General features: G+C 41.2%; 2 protein-coding genes across 8 annotated transcripts in view; one reads left to right on the top strand and one right to left on the bottom strand.

Annotated features, from left to right (window-relative positions):
• Positions 1 to 16,199, top strand: part of PLEK (pleckstrin) — a 61,912-nt gene that overhangs the window by 11,749 nt on the left and 33,964 nt on the right. The gene's annotated exons all lie outside the window — the stretch shown is intronic.
• Positions 3,166 to 14,465, bottom strand: LOC308255857 (RNA-binding motif protein, X chromosome-like; the record flags this gene model as incomplete). Its single annotated transcript, XM_080683759.1, is given in 5 exon segments — positions 3,166 to 3,619; positions 11,326 to 11,360; positions 11,363 to 11,823; positions 13,384 to 13,406; positions 14,368 to 14,465. Coding segments are annotated over 5 exon segments (1,071 nt in total).

Genomic DNA, 16,199 nt, shown 5'->3' with positions numbered 1-16,199 from the left:
AAAAGCCCGCTTAGAGTTCTTTAAAATCTCTGACTTCCTGTCTCTGGGTGCTGGTGCCATTTTGGGACTCAGCTCATCTGGTTTTCCAGATGACCTAATAAATTTATAATTCTTTACCCATTTTGGCCTCATCCATTCTTCCTTTGACGACCCTAATAATCCTATATAATAAAGAGGTAATATGCAAATTAACCCTCATGCCCTCACAAGATGGCTGCTTAAGACAAGGCCAGCAGGAGGGTTAGTGAGGGACGATCAAACGACTGAACAGCAGTCTGCGTGGGGTGACCAGGCTAGCAGGGGGGCCGTGAGGGGTGACCAGGCTGGGAGAGTGGGGGCAGTTTGGAGTGACCAGGCCAGCAGGGGGGGAAGTTGGGGGCAGCAGGGGGGGCAGTTGGGGGCAACCAGGCTGGTGGGAGGGCAGATAGGGATGACCAGGCCAGCAGGGGGGGCAGTTGGGGGCGACTAGGCTGGCAGGGGGGGCAGTGAGGCAGTGAGGGGCAACCAGGCCGGGGGGGGGGCAGATAGGGGTGACCAGGCTGGTAGGGGCGGTGCAGTTGGGGGTGACCAGGCTGGCAGGGGGGCAGTTGGGGGCAACTAGGCTGGCAGGGGGGGACAGTGAGGCAGTGAGGTGTGACTAGGCTGGCGGGGGGGGGCAGTGAGGGGTGACCAGGCCGGCAGGGGGGCAGTTAGGAGTGACCAGGCCAGCAAGGAGGGGACAGTTGGGGATGACTTGGCCAGCAGCAGAGGGCCTTTAGGGGTGACCAGGTCGGCGGGGGTGGGGGGGTAGTTAAGTGCAATCAGGCCGGCACGCAGAGGCAGTGAGGGGCAATCAGGCCTGCAGGGGGTGCAGTTAGGGCTGACCAGGCAGGCAGGCAGGTGAGTAGTTAGGAGCCAGCGGTCCAGGATTGTGAGAGGGATGTCCAACTGGGATCGGGCCTAAACTGGCAGTCAGACATCCCCCAAGGGGTCTGGATTGGAGAGGGTGCAGGCTGGGCTGAGGGGACCCTCCCCCGTGCACGAATTTCTTGCACCAGGCCTCTAGTGAAATCATAAAGATGAAGTATGTCAAAGAAGACTATAAAATATACTCAGGTTGTAACTGGACAACCAAGGGGTCTGAGCCGCCTGTCACTACTTGAGCCAATTCAGCAGAGACATGGTTGAATCCTATATGAACGTTTATTCCATTAGTGCCTGCAGTATGGGAGAGCAGCAGGTCAGCCATAAATATCTGCTCTGCATCCCCCCATAAGTCAGCTGCTTATATTGGGTAGAAGGGCAAAGATTACATGGGAAAGTAGGAATTACATTCAGGGGAAAGTGAGAACAGAATAATTATTACAGATTACAAATCATGTGGTCTGGGGGGAGGGGGATCACAGAAAGTGGGTGCCCCAGGATCAGATTACAGGTAATAGGGGCTGGGGTTGTGAAGAGCAGGTGCTTCCAGGACTAGATTGTCTCAGCCACGAGGTTATAAATCTTTCCATAATAACTGGCAGTTCTCGGGACAGGAGGATGGACTGCATTCTGATGTTAGCTCCCATGTCCCAGGGCGTACAACTCCCAGCCAGGTGAAAATGTGCTTTCTGGTCAGAACAGAACCATCATGGTTAACAGAGCATGATTAATATTTATTATAATTATAATTAGTTTTCAGAATTCTATTTCTGCCCCTCACAATATGAAAAAGAATTAAAAGCCCAATGAGATCAAATAGCAGCAATCCATTTCCAAAAAAGTATTATACTGGTAGATGTGGGGAAAGAATAAAATATCTACCAGCAGTAGAACAAATATTATTTATTTACTTGATTTTGTCCAAAGTTTTTGTTTAGTATTTTGTAGCTGCTTAACACACACTTAAATGGTTTTATTGGGAAAGGGGGGCAGGAGGGGCGGTTCTTGTAGATTCCGAGGGAAATGTCAGAAAGGCAAAAATCTAGCCAATGCTATCCATTTGTTTTGGGATTACTGTTTGAATAGCACTTTCTTTCTTTCTTTCTTTCTTTCTTTTTCTTTCTTCCTTTTTTTTTTGTTGTTGTTAAAAAAATATCCTCACCCGAGGATCTTTTTCCATTGATTTTTAGGGAGCATAGAAGAGAGAGGGAAAACAGAGAGAAATATTGATGTGAGAGAAAGACATCGATTGGTTGCCTCTTGCACATGCCACAACCAGGGACCAGGCAGGGAGGAGCCCACAACCGAGGTACATGCCCTTGACTGGAATCGAACCCGGGACCTTTGGGTCTGCATGACGACCAAATAGCACTTTCTTTACATAAGCATCTGATCTCGGGTTTTTCATACTGAGAACATCTGAGGTTTCATTTTGAAAACAGCCTGAGGTCCTATGAGTAGCATACCCTGACCACCTTCTAATAGCTAGCTTGTTCCAGGCGTCCTCAAACTACGGCCCGCGGGCCACATGTGGCCCGCCGAGGACGTTTATCCGGCCCGCCGGGTGCCGCTGCCTGTCCTGCTTAGCAGCCGACTCGTCCCGGGCCCGCAGTGCGCATAGGAATTTGTTCATAGTTTTTTTTTTAAACTATAGTCCGGCCCTCCCACGGTCTGAGGGACCGTGAACTGGCCCCTGTTTAAAAAGTGTGAGGACCCCTGGTAGGCAGAGGGATTCATCTCTCCATTTTAGATGGCTTGATGTTTGTAGATCTTAGAATGCTTGCCTTTAGGGACACCTTTACTTGGAAAATTACAACCCTAGTACACAAGTCAAGCCTTAACACATTTAATATTTGCTTGTTGAAAGCAATGTCATAAGATTAAACATGTTTGACTTTTTTCCTCACAAGGACATAAAAATTATGGAAGGGGAACTTAACAGGAAATTTAAAAAAGGTAACTAGTTTTTTCTTTTAGTAGCCCTAGGGTGGTTATGACAGATAGGTTCCACCTTTTGTTTGTTTCTTTGAACAGGGATTTTGCTGCAAAGTTTTGTTTTTAATATCTGCTTCTGCCTCCCCCTCTGTCAGATCGGCTTCCTTCAGGGCCACCATCAGTTGGTGATCGGTAGCTTGAAATGCTGTAGGAATCAGGTGGAGAAGGGTCCCCCCTTCCCATTGAAGGGGGAAGCCCTCTGTCTTGTCTGCCAACCCAATCATGACCATGTGAGTAGAGGTCACTTCGGCTGCTTAAGTAACTGTCTCAACTTCCACCGTAGCTGCTGCAGTCATCAAAGCGACTGCTTTCCACCATAAAATGATGGGGCCCTTCTGTAGGTGGAGCACTATGTGAGTTACCATAACTGTCATGTGGATCTCTGTAGGAACCACCACTTGAATGATCTGAATAGTCATGATCACAACCGTAGCCATCTCTATCGCTATAGCCTCTTGATGGATAGTCATCACATGAACTGGAATGACCATAATCACGAGAAGTATAATTGCTCAGTGGTGGTGCAAAATCTCTTGTATCACGAGAATGTGGATAATCTCTGTGTGAATAGCTGTCTTTAGCAGAATATCTATCATCTCTTGGGAACAAATAAACATCTGTACCAGAAGGCAGGGGTTGCCTTCGAGGTGGGCCTTCATTACCATCTCTTCCACGTGATGGTGAGCTCTTCTTCCCATTCCACTGTTGCTGGGATCTGATCCTGATGGAGCAGATTTTTTTTTAAGTAAAATTACTTTTATTTTATTATTTTTTTTTTCCCTTTTTTTTTTTTTCAAATTTTTATTAAGGTATTATATGTGTACATATCTTATCATTGCCCCCGACCCCCACCCCACTCCCATACATGCCCTCACCCCCCAATGTTTTGCATCCGCTGGCCACTCTTATATACATGCATATAAGTCCTTCAGTTGATCTCTTATTTCCCCCACCTCTCCCTAACCTTACCACTGTAATTTGACAGTCTGTTTGATGCTTTACTGCCTCTGTAACTATCTTTTTGTTCATCAGTTTATAATGTTTTTCATTATCCCCAAATGAGTGGGATCATGTGGTATTTTTCTTTCATTGACTGGCTTATTTCACTTAGCATAATGTTCTCTAATTCCATCCAAGTGCCTACAAATGGTAGTAATTCCTTCTTTTTTACGGCAGCATAGTATTCCATTGTGTAGATGTACCATAGTTTTCTGATCCAGTCATCTGCTGATGGGCACCTAGGCTGTTTCCAAATCTTACCTATTGTAAATTGTGCTGCTATGAACATAGGGGTGCATATATCCTTTCTGATTGGTGTTTCTGGTTTCTTAGGATATATTCCTAGGAGTGGGATTACTGGGTCAAATGGGAGTTCCATTTTCAGTTTTTTGAGGAAACTCCATACTGTTCTCCACAGTGGCTGCACCAGTCTGCATTCCCACCAGCAGTGCACGAGGGTTCCTTTTTCTCCGCATCCTCGCCAACACTTGTCGTTTGTTGATTTGTTGATGATAGCCATTCTGACAGGTGTGAGATGGTATCGCATTGTTGTTTTGATTTGCATCTCTCGGATAATTAGTGACTTTGAGCATGTTTTCATGTGTCTCTTGGCCTTCCTTCTGTCTTCTTTCGAAAAGCTTCTATTTAGGTCCGTTGCCCATTTTTTTATTGGATCATTTATCTTCCTTTTATTAAGTTGTATAAGCTGCCTGTAGATGTTGGAAATTAAACCTTTATCAGTGATACCATTTGCAAATATGTTCTCCCATACAGTGGGGTTTCTTGTTGTTTTGTTGATGGTTTCTTTTGCTGTGCAAAAGCTTTTTATTTTGATGTAGTCCCATTTGTTTATTTTCTGTTTGGCTTCCATTACCCTAGGGGCAGTATCACTGAAAAAGTTCTTTTGGCATATGTCTGAGATTTTGCTGCCTGTGGATTCCTCTAGTATTTTTATGGTTTCCCGTCTTATATTTAAGTCCTGTACCCATTTTGAGTTTATTTTTGTGTATGGTGTAAGTTGGTGATCTAGTTTCATTTTTTTGCATGTATCTGTCCAATTTTCCCAACACCATTTATTAAAGAGACTGTCTTGACTCCATTGTATGCTCATGCCTCCTTTGTCAAATATTAAATGCGCATATTGGTTTGGGTCGATATCTGGATTCTCTATTCTGTTCCATTGATCTATATGTCTGTTTTTGTGCCAGTACCAGGCTGTTTTGAGGACAGTGGCTTTGTAATACAGCTTGAAATCTGGTATTGAGATCCCTCCTACTTTATTCTTCTTTCTCAGGATTGCTGTGGCTATTCGGGGTCTTTTTTTATTCCAGATGAATTTTTGGAGAGTTCTTTCTAGGTCTGTGAAATACGCCGTTGGTATTTTAATGGGGAGTGCATTGAATCTATAGATTGCTTTGGGTAGTATGGACATTTTAATGATGTTGATTCTACCAATCCATGAACATGGTATGTTCTTCCATCTGTTTACATCTTCCTCTATCTCTTTTTTCAGTGTCCTGTAGTTTTCCGCATATAGGTCTTTTACCTCCTTGGTTAGGTTTATTCCTAAGTATCTTAATTTTTTTGGTGCGATGGAAAATGGGATTGCTTTTTTAGTCTCTCTTTCTGTAAGTTCATTGTTGGTGTATAGAAATGCCATAGATTTCTTGGTGTTAATTTTGTATCCTGCTACATTGCCGAATTCATTTATTAAATCTGTTAGTTTTTTGATGGAGTCTTTCGGGTTTTTTATGTACAATATCATGTCATCTGCAAATAAGGACAGCTTTACTTCTTCTTTTCCAATTTGGATGCCTTTTATTTCTTCTTCTTGTCTAATTGCAGTGGCTAATACTTCCAGTACTATGTCAAACAGGAGTGGTGAGAGTGGGCATCCCTGTCTTGTTCCTGTTCTTAGGGGAAATGGTTTTAGTTTTTGCCCATTGAGTATGATGTTAGCTGTGGGTTTATCATATATAGCTTTTATGATGTTGAGGTATGATCCTTCTATTCCCACCTTGTTGAGAGTTTTTATCAAGAAAGGGTGTTGGATTTTGTCAAATGCTTTTTCTGCATCAATTGATATGACTATGTGATTTTTATCTCTCAATTTGTTTATGTGATGTATCACATTTATTGATTTGCGGATATTGAACCATCCTTGCATTCCTGGGATAAATCCTACTTGGTCATGGTGTATGATCTTTCTGATGTACTGCTGGATCCTATTTGCTAGAATTTTATTGAGGATTTTGGCATCTACATTCATGAGAGATATTGGCCTGTAATTCTCCTTCATTGTGTTGTCTTTATCTGGTTTTTGTATTAGGGTGATGCTGGCTTCATAGAAGGAGCTGGGAAGTGTTCCTTCCTCTTGAATTTTTTGGAATAGTCTGAGGAGGATAGGTTTTAGTTCTTCCTTGAATGTTTGGTAGAACTCTCCTGTGAAGCCGTCTGGCCCCGGGCTTTTGTTTGCCGGAAGCTCTTTGATGACTGCTTCAATTTCTTCCATAGTTACTGGCATGTTGAGCTGTTTAGATTCTTCCTGATTGAGTTTTGGAAGGTTATATTTTTCTAGGAATATGTCCATTTCCTCCAGGTTGTCCAGTTTGTTGGAATAGAGTTGTTCGTAGTATTTTTTAACAATCCTTTGTATTTCGGCGGGATCTGTTGTTATTTCACCTCTTTCATTTCTGATCTTGTTTATTTGGGTCCTCTCCCTTTGCTTCTTGGTGAGCCTGGCTAGAGGTTCATCAATCTTGTTTATCCTTTCAAAGAACCAGCTCTTGGTTTTGTTGATCTTTTGTATTGTTTCTTTGGTCTCTATGTCGTTTATCTGTGCTCTGATCTTTATTATTTCCTTCCTTCTGCTTACACTGGGCTTTTCTTGTTGCTCTTTTTCTAACTCTTTGAGTTGTTGGGTTAGGTAATTTATTACCCCTGTTTCTTGTTTTTTGCAGTAGGCTTGTAGAGCTATGAACTTCCCTCTCAAGACTGCTTTCGCTGTGTCCCATAGATTTTGGATTGTAGTGTTTTCATTGTCATTTGTTGTCATGATGTTTTTTATTTCTTCTTTGATCTCTCTGGTAACCCAGTCATGGTTTAATAGCATGCTGTTTAGTCTCCATGTGTTTGATTTCTTTGGGTTGTTTTTATTGTAGTTGATTTCCAGTTTTATGCCACTGTGGTCTGAGAAGATGCTTGATATGATTTCTATCTTCTTGAATTTGAAGAGACTTTGCCTATGTCCCAACATATGGTCTATCTTTGAAAATGACCCATGTGCGCTTGAGAAGAATGTATATTCTGTGGCTTTGGGGTGAAATGTTCTGAAGATGTCAATTAATTCCATCTGGTCTAGTGAGTCATTTAGGATTGATGTTTCTTTGCTGATGTTTTGTTTAGAGGATTTGTCCAATGGTGATAGTGGGGTATTAAAGTCTCCTACTATGATTGTATTGCTGTCAATGTCTCCCTTAATATCCTCCAGGAGTTTTTTTATGTATTTGGGTGCTCCTGTATTGGGTGCATATATGTTTACCAGAGTTATTTCTTCTTGTTGGATTGCTCCTTTTAGTATTATGAAATGGCCTTCCTTATCTCTTGTTATGTCCTTCAGTTTGAGATCTAATTTGTCAGAAATAAGTATTGCTACCCCAGCTTTTTTTTCAGTTCCATTTGCCTGGAAAACCTTTTTCCATCCCTTCACCCTCAGTCTGTGTGCGTCTTTTTTTCTGAGGTGGGTTTCTTGTAGACAGCAGATATATGGGTCGTGTTTTCTTATCCAATCTGTTACCCTATGTCTTTTGATTGGGGCATTTAATCCATTTACATTTAAAGTTATTATTGATAGGTACTTATTTGTCGCCATTCCTATTCTTTACCCCTGTGTTACTTCTTCGCTTCCTGTTTCTTTCTTTCTTTCTTTTTTTTTTTTACAGTAGACCCTTTAGCATTTCTTGCATTGCTGGTTTGGTGGTAATAAATTCCCTTAGTCCTTTTTTGTCTGTGAAGCTCCTGATTTCACCTTCAATTTTGATTGACAGCCTTGCTGGGTACGGTATTCTTGGATTCAGACCCTTCCTTTGCATGACTTTGTATATTTCATTCCATTCCCTTCTGGCCTGATGAGTTTCTGTTGAGAAATCAGTTGCTAGTCTGATGGGGGTTCCTTTGTATGTAACTTTCTGTCTCTCTCTTGCTGCTTTTAAGATTCTTACTTTGTCGTTGGTGTTTGCCAATTTAATTATAATGTGCCTTGGCGTCGGTCTTTTGGGGTTCATTTTGCTTGGGACTCTGTGAGCTTCTTGGATTTGTGTGGGTTTTTTCTTCCCTATATCTGGGAAATTTTCTGTCATTATTTCTTCAAAGAGGTTTTCTATTCCTTGCTCAGCTTCCTTTCCTTCTGGAACCCCTATTATGCGGATGTTGTTTTGTTTCGTGTTGTCCCAAAGTTCCCTTAGACTCTCCTCCTGCCTTTTAATTTTTTTTTCTAGAAGTTGCTTTTCTTGGGTATTTTTTTCCATCTTGTCTTCTAGCTCACTGATGCGGTCCTCTGCTTCTTCTAGTCTACTCTTGATGCTTTCTATTGAGTTCTTTACAGCAGCGATGTCATTTTTCATTTCTTCTTGGTTCTTCTTCATTTCCTCTTGGTTCTTGCTCATATTGTCGAATTTGTCTTCCATTCTTTTCAGCCACCTTATGACCATTTCTCTGAATTCTTTTTCTGGAAGGTTGCTTGCCTCCATTTCGTTTACTTCCTTTTCTGGTGATGCCTGCTTTTCTTTCATATGCGGGCTGCTTCTTTGTCTCCCCATGGTCTCTCTTCTCTGGGTGTCTGGTTATGTAGTTCTCTCTCTCCTGGGTTGATTTAAAGGCACAAAATACAGCACTACCAGGTACAACTCACAAGGCACTGAACAGAAATGTATTCACGATATTAATAACCTCCAATAAAGGTGACCACCAGAGAAAGGCAAATTAGGTGATAGGAGAGAAAGAAGAAGAGGAAAAAAGAAAGAAAGAAAGAAAAAAAGAAAAAAGGAGTGTGAAAATGAAATTGGGAAAAGGGAAAGTAAAGAGAAAAAAAAAAGTAAGAGAGACAAGAAAGTGACTAAGAGAGAAAGGGGAACAGACTATATATATTGGGGATAAAACTCCAATAGAACAATCACTAATCCCAGCAAATGCCAGCAACAAGTGCCTGGGGATTAATACAAACTACAACACCAACTAATATGGATTGAGGCAAGGGAAAGCTGAAGCATAAAACAAACAAAAAAATAAACAAAAGAAGAATAAGCAAAACAATCTCACAAAAACAGCATAAAAATTGGATATAATCTACATTCAAGCAAACAACAACAAAAGGACAGAGAGAAGGACAAGTTTATGGATAGCTCAGACAGCGAAGGGAGAGGTGTATGTGGACTTGGAGCAGGGGATTAGAGATTAGATATGTAAGTAGGGTGAAATTTTAACAAGGGGTAAACAGAAAGAATAGGGAAAATCTAAAGCAGTAAAAGGGTAAGACAAACAGGACACTGAAAAGGGGGAGGTTAGGAAGAGAGTGATGGCCTAAAGGTAGAGTTGAGATAGAGTAAAACGATGCTAAAGGAAAGATAAAAAATAGAATGTAGAACCCTAATCCCAAAATAAAATGAAGAGAAAATAAAATGACACTTTAAAAAAAAAAAGATAAAATAGCAGTAGTAATAATACGGATTGAAAATAAAAATGTAATCATTAAAAAGGTAAAATCAAGTGATGAAAAAAGAAAAAAAAGTTTCTTGATTAAAGGATGCAAAAAATGAAAATAAAAAAAAATAAAAAAATAAAAGGTAAAAATAAAATGTGAAGTAGTGAAGGTCATTCACTTCCTCTGTTTTTCTGTTTGGCACGCCTGTTTCTCAGTCCAGACAGTATTGCAGTTCCCTGCGATCCACTGCTCTTCGGTGTTGTAAGCCAGTCCTGATTTTAAGCAGGCGGTGTGTCTTAATTTCTCGTATTCCTTTATTTTTGATTACGCAAGAGTCAATTTGTGATTCAGCCCCTGGGTGGCAGTGTTTCTGGATTGACTTCCGGGTCTATCTATGGCCTCTCTAGGCAGTGTTAGAGCCTTCTTTCCCTGTGGCACTGCCACCGGCCTGTGGGCGTGGTCTGCCTCAGAGCTGACTCTCTGATGGTCACTCCCCGCTCCGATCCCCAGGTTCCAGAAAAACAACTTTCCCCTGCAGTCTCCCAGGGTGTCCCCAACTGGGTGATCCTATGTATTGGGCTTAGTAATCAGAAGCAAGGATTTGAAGAGGAAAAAGCCCAAGTGTGCGAACTCCAGGACTGCGAGTAAACCCAGGCACAAAGGGAGCGCACGGGCTGCGCGTAAGTCTGGACGGCCTGAAATTCTTAGGGTGTCCCTGCACTTCAGATCAAAATGGGTTGCTTTTTAGAGTGCCCTTCTCTTAGCAGCTCTGAGGACCCCTTTCCACAATCACAGATCACGCCAGCCCCTACAGCCACGGATTTTTCTAGGCACAGACTTCCCTGGTCCTCCAGCTCCCGCAAAACGCGCGTTCCTCTCTCCCGCCGGGACCAGAGACCTCACCTTATCCCAGGCGAAATCTGACCTTTCCGTGGTGGAGTGTAGAGCTCCTCTGAACCCATGTGCTTGCGCCAGTTGGGGAGCGTTGTTCTGGGGCTCGCAGCTGTTCCTGGGGTGCCGCAGTTGTGGATTCTCAGGCTTCAGATAAGCTCCACTTTCCGGATCAAGATGGCGCAGACTCCGCGTCCAAGCCCGCAGCTCCGGGAGGGGACCCAGCCGCAGTTGGTGCTGCCAGGTCAGGGGAACCCCGTTCAGCAGTCCCCCACCTCCTTCCCAAAATTACTTTTATTTTAATATATATTTTTTTATTGATTTCAGAGAAGGTAGAGGAGAGAGAGAGAGAGAAACATCAATGATGAGATAGAATCATGGATCAGCTGCCTCCTGCGTGCCCCACACTGGGGGGATCCGCCGGGGTGTTATCCTGCATCTAGAAGGGTTCAGGAATCTGGAGAAGGGCTGCGAGTAAATTAATAAAGAGACTAGACATGAAATATAAATTCATCTGTTTGGCCAGCAGCAGGTAATAACATGTAGATTTTCATGTAGGTTTAGGGAAATGCCCTCAGCTGTCTGGCACCAGGCAATAATATGTATCTTTTCAGGTTTGGGGAAATGCCCTCAGCTGTCTGGCAGCAGGCAATAATATGTATCTTCAGCCCTGCTGAAGCCTCAAGTTCACCAACCTTTTGATGAACTTCTTGCATTTATGACCTGCTGGAATTAGCCCCCAGCAGGGATAGAGTCTGAAACCAGGCATGTGCCCTGACCAGGAATCGAACCCGGAATCCTTTAGTCCGCAGGCCAACACTCTATCCACTGAGCTAAACCAGCTAGGGCAAGGAGCAGATCTTTTTGGAGGAGGAACCCACTTCTTTGTGGTGGTCCTCTTTTTACTGGAAGTGGTACCCTGGAAGAACTCATATTAAAATTCATGGAGTAGCCACTATCATCCATGTGCCCTCCACATGAGTGAGGTCCCCTGGTCCCTCCACATCCTCCTCTGCCTCCTCTAAGGCCTGTTGGAGGGCCTCTGCTTCTTGGAGGGGGAGGTAGCCCACTTCTACTACTTTCAAATGATGGATTAGTGTCTTGTTCTACCTTCATGGTTTCCATCTGAGGACTTTTCCATTCATGACTCTGGCTACTTTCAAAGGTGATAAAAGCAAATCCTCTTAATTTGTTGGTTTCACAATCTTTATTCAAGAGTATTTTTACTCTTTGCCTATATTTGCCAAATACTGCTTCAAGGGTTTTCTCATTTGTTTCTGTATTGAGGCCACCAATGAAGAGCTTTCCTGGGTGATCAGCTTCAACGATTTTCCCCCCTAGTGAGAGTCGGAGGGGTGACCACAGTTTCAGGCTCCTAAGATCTCATGAACAGGCCTTCCTAGCGGCTCAGCACATGGGAGGGCCGCTGGCTCTGAAGACAAGAGAGAACTGCTGGAATTATTGTGCAAGGAGTGAATTGATACATTTTAGACAACAGAATACTATTTTAATGAAAATGAACTATTTAGAGCTATATGAAATAATATAAATGCATCTCAATACTTAACAAAAGAAATAAGGTCCTCAAGAATACAAGTAATAGCTGGCTTGGCTCAGTGGATAGAGTGTTGGCCTGTGGACTGAAGGGTCAAGGGTTCAATTCCGATGTAGGGCACACACTGGGGTTGCGGGCTCGATTTCCCAGCAGGAGGTGTGCAGAAGGCAACCAATGATTCTCTCCCATCATTGATGTTTCTATCTCTTCCTCTCTGAAATCAGTTAAAAAAAAGAAAAAAAATTTTTTAAAGTCATATTAAAAAAAAAAAGAATATGAAAAGGCCCTGGCCAGTTTGGCTCAGTGGACAGAGCGTGTACAATTCTGGTCAAGGGCATGTACCTTGGTTGTGGGCTCCTCCCTGCCTGGGCCTTCGTCCGGGCGTGTGCAGAAGGCAACCAAGCGATGTGTTTCTCTCACATTGATATTTCTCTCTGTCTTTCCCTCTCTCTTCCACTCTCTGAAAATCAATGGGAAACTATCTTCAGGTGAAGATTAAAAAAAAATACGAATAATAAAATTTCATATAGTTTTAAAACAAGTAAAATTAAGCTACAATAATCAAAACCGTTTGGTGTTGGGATAAAGGCAGACATATAGACAAATGAAATAGAATAGAGCCCCAAAATAAACGCTTGCATAGATGGGCAAATGATTTCAACAAAGGTGCAAAGACCCTTCAGTGGGGGAAAGGACAGTCTTTGCAACAAGTAGTGTTGTAAATACTGGTATCCACATGCAAAACAGCAACAACAACAACAATAAAAACTGAAAATGGATCAAAGACCTAAATGAAAAGCCTAAACGTATACAAGTCTTAGAAGAAAACACAGGGGGGAAGCTTTATGACACTGGGTTTGGCAATGATTTCTTGGATGTGATACCAAAAGCACAGGCTATAAAAGTAAAAATAGATAAATTGGACTACATCAAAATAAAAAACTTCTCTGCATCAAAGGGCACAGTCAATAGTGTAAAAAGGCAACCTATGGAATGGGAGAAACTGTTTGTAAATCCTATATCTGGTAAGGGTTAATATCCAAAATACATAACTAATTTCTACAACTCAACAACAAAATAACTATTAAAAATTTGACAAAGGACTCAAATAGACATTTCTCCAGAGAAAATATATCAATGACCAACAAGCACATGAAAAGTTGCTTAACATTACTAATCATTAGGGAAATGCAAATCAAAATCATAATGAGGCATCACCTCACATCCAATACGATGGTCGGTATGAAAAACAACAACACAGAAAATAACAAGTGTTGGTGAGGATGTGAAAAAATTGGAACTCTTGTGTACTGTTGGTGGGAATGTACAATGGTGCACTCACTATGGACAACAGCATGGTGCTTCCTAAAAAGAAAAATAGAATTACCGTATGGTCCAGCAATATTACTTATGAGTATGTATATAAAGAACTGACAGCAGCATCTTGAAGAGATAATTGTACAATAATGTTCATAGCAGCATTATTCACAATAGCCAAAAGGTGGAAGCAACCCAAATGCTCATTGACAAACCGACAAATAACATGTGATGTATTCATTAAAAGGGATATTATTTGGCCTTAAAAAGGAAGAAAATTCTGACACATTTGACAACATAGATGAAACTTGAAGACTTAATGGTATGTGAGAAATAAGCTAGTCGCAGAAAGACAAATATTATATGACTTCACTCACTTGTAGAAACAGAAAGTATGATGGGTACCAAGGGATGTGAAGGGGGATATGGGAGTTGTTTAATGGGTGTAAAGTTTCAGTTTGCAAGATGAAAAGTTCTGGAGCGCTGTTGCACAACCATGTGAATGTATCTATTACTATTGAGCTGTACACTTAAAAATAATCAAGATGGAAATTTGTATGTTACATGTCTTTACCAGAGTTAAAAAATGTGAGGAATGAGCAAAACGACTATACTGGTTAGAGATACACTTCTTTGTGTGCATTTAAATTACAAAGGAAAACAGAAAGTGATTATCATGCAGTCCAGATAGTGGTGATTTCTGGGAGGAGGGAGAATATATGACAGGGAAGCACACATAGGTTTTATAGAATGCTGGAAATGTTCTATTTCTTGACTTGTACATATTCAATTTATAATTTTTCTTTAAACTCTTTATGTTTTATGCATATATATAACAGTTAAACTGCATAAAACAGTTTAAAATATATATATTTGTAACAAATTACAACACACATTATCTTGCAGTTTGGAGGTCAAAAGTTCTAAAATAAGGCATTGGCAGGATGGCATTTCTTTGGACAGCTTTGGGGAAAACCTTTCCTTGTCTTTTCTAGGTTCTAAAGGTCACCTGCATTCTCGGCTCATAGTGTGGTGCCTTTTGAAGAAGGCTCCATCTTCAAAACCAGCAGCACAGCATCTTCCAATCTTTCTCTCTGCTTCTGTCATCACATCACCTTTTCCTGATTCTGACCATGTCTCCCTTTTCTGGAAACCATTGTAGATTACATAGGGCCCAACTGAATAATCCAGGATAATGTCCTCATCTCAAAATCCTTAATTTCATTATATTTGCAAAGTCTCTTTTGCCATGTAATACCTTACCTAATACATTCACACATATCCTAGGGATTCGGATGTGGGCATCTTTGGGAGGCCCTCATACAGCCAACCAACAAGTGTTTTTGTTTGTTTACAACTTTTGTATTGGGTTGTTTGTTTTTTATTACTGAATTTTGAGAGTTCTTCATATATTCCAGTGCAGTACAGAAATCTGTTCTGCAAATATTTTCTTCCAATCTGTCCTTTCATTTTCTTAGTGATACCTTTGGAGGAGCAGGAGTTGTTAATTTTAAAGAATTCCAACTCATCAATTTGTTTTCCTTATGCATTATGAATTTGCTACTGTATCTAAAAAACTTTGCCTAACCTAGGGTTTCAATGAGTTTTTTCCTATATTTCTTCTGCAAGTTTTTCTAGGTTTGTTTGTACATTTAGAGCTATTGAGTTAATTTTTGTATAACATTGGAGGCATGGGTCCTTTTAGGATTTTAATTCTTGAATGAATTATGATGCAAAGACTAAAATATAGCTAGAATTCATCAGCTGCAGTGGTAATTAGTGGTGGGTGTTCTATTCCAGCAGCAACCTCTTGACCAGAGCCCCCTTCATTTCTGTCTTCGAGTATGACAAGGCAGCTGCATTGAAGATAAGGTTGTATTTGTGTTCAACAAAACATAAAAATTCATAAATAAACAATATTGCAAAATAACATTAGCAACAACCACCCCCCTACACCTTACTTAGAAACAAATATGAGATAATACGTATCCTTTTCTTTACCACATTTTAAAATGTTTAAATACAGGATTTATTATAGCCATTGAACAAGAATAAGGTTGATTTACATTTCACTGCTTGTTTGAAGAGTTGTATGAAGACACCTGAACTGAACAGTATAATTTTTATTTATCTTAATTATATTTAGATACAGAGATTGATGTCCTAGAATATTGCTTTTTTTGGTCCATCCCTAAAGCAGCTCTTTGTTTATATGTCTCTTCTCAGGTTTCCATAACAGAAAGAGATTTATGCTCTTATTTGGTTGAAATTTGGGAGAGAGGAATGAAATATGCATTCTCAAAAGCACTCTGGACCTTTAAATGCTTAAAAATTATTTTTATGTTTACCTTTGCCTTTATGATGTTGTCCATGTGTTTATAAGTGATGACATGCAGGCTTACATGAGTAATGTCTGAATGAGCACTTGCAAATGCTAAAAGCAGGACCAGAGGTAAGAGAACGTGGGCCTTGACACTAGGTGGACCTGGGTTTCACTCTTAGCTTTGGCACTTATTAGATTTTAGAGAGTTTCTTAGTCTCTCTGAGCCTCACTTTTCCCTTCTACAAAATGGAGAGAATTTTTCCTGCCTTGGATGCATAGACTAGGTTTTTTATAAACATAGCTAGATAGAGGAGGCCCTGGGGATTAAGAGGAGACAGAGTCTGAGCTGGATCCTGATGGATGGATAGGATGCTTTCTCTGACTTTTCCTTTCACCTGCTTTTTTGTTGCTCTGACAAGGAACACATCTCTCCCCCACTGCCTGCCTTTGCTGTTACCATGGTGATCCAGGTTCTATTTAGCAGGCTTTAGTGATAGGACAGATTGTTTTTGCGATTT

This window comes from Plecotus auritus, assembly GCF_963455305.1.
Source record: "Plecotus auritus genome assembly, chromosome: 8".
In the NCBI taxonomy this organism is placed as follows: Eukaryota; Metazoa; Chordata; class Mammalia; order Chiroptera; family Vespertilionidae; genus Plecotus; species Plecotus auritus.
Note: the sequence above shows the minus strand (reverse complement) of the source record. Positions and strands in the feature narration are given on the sequence as shown.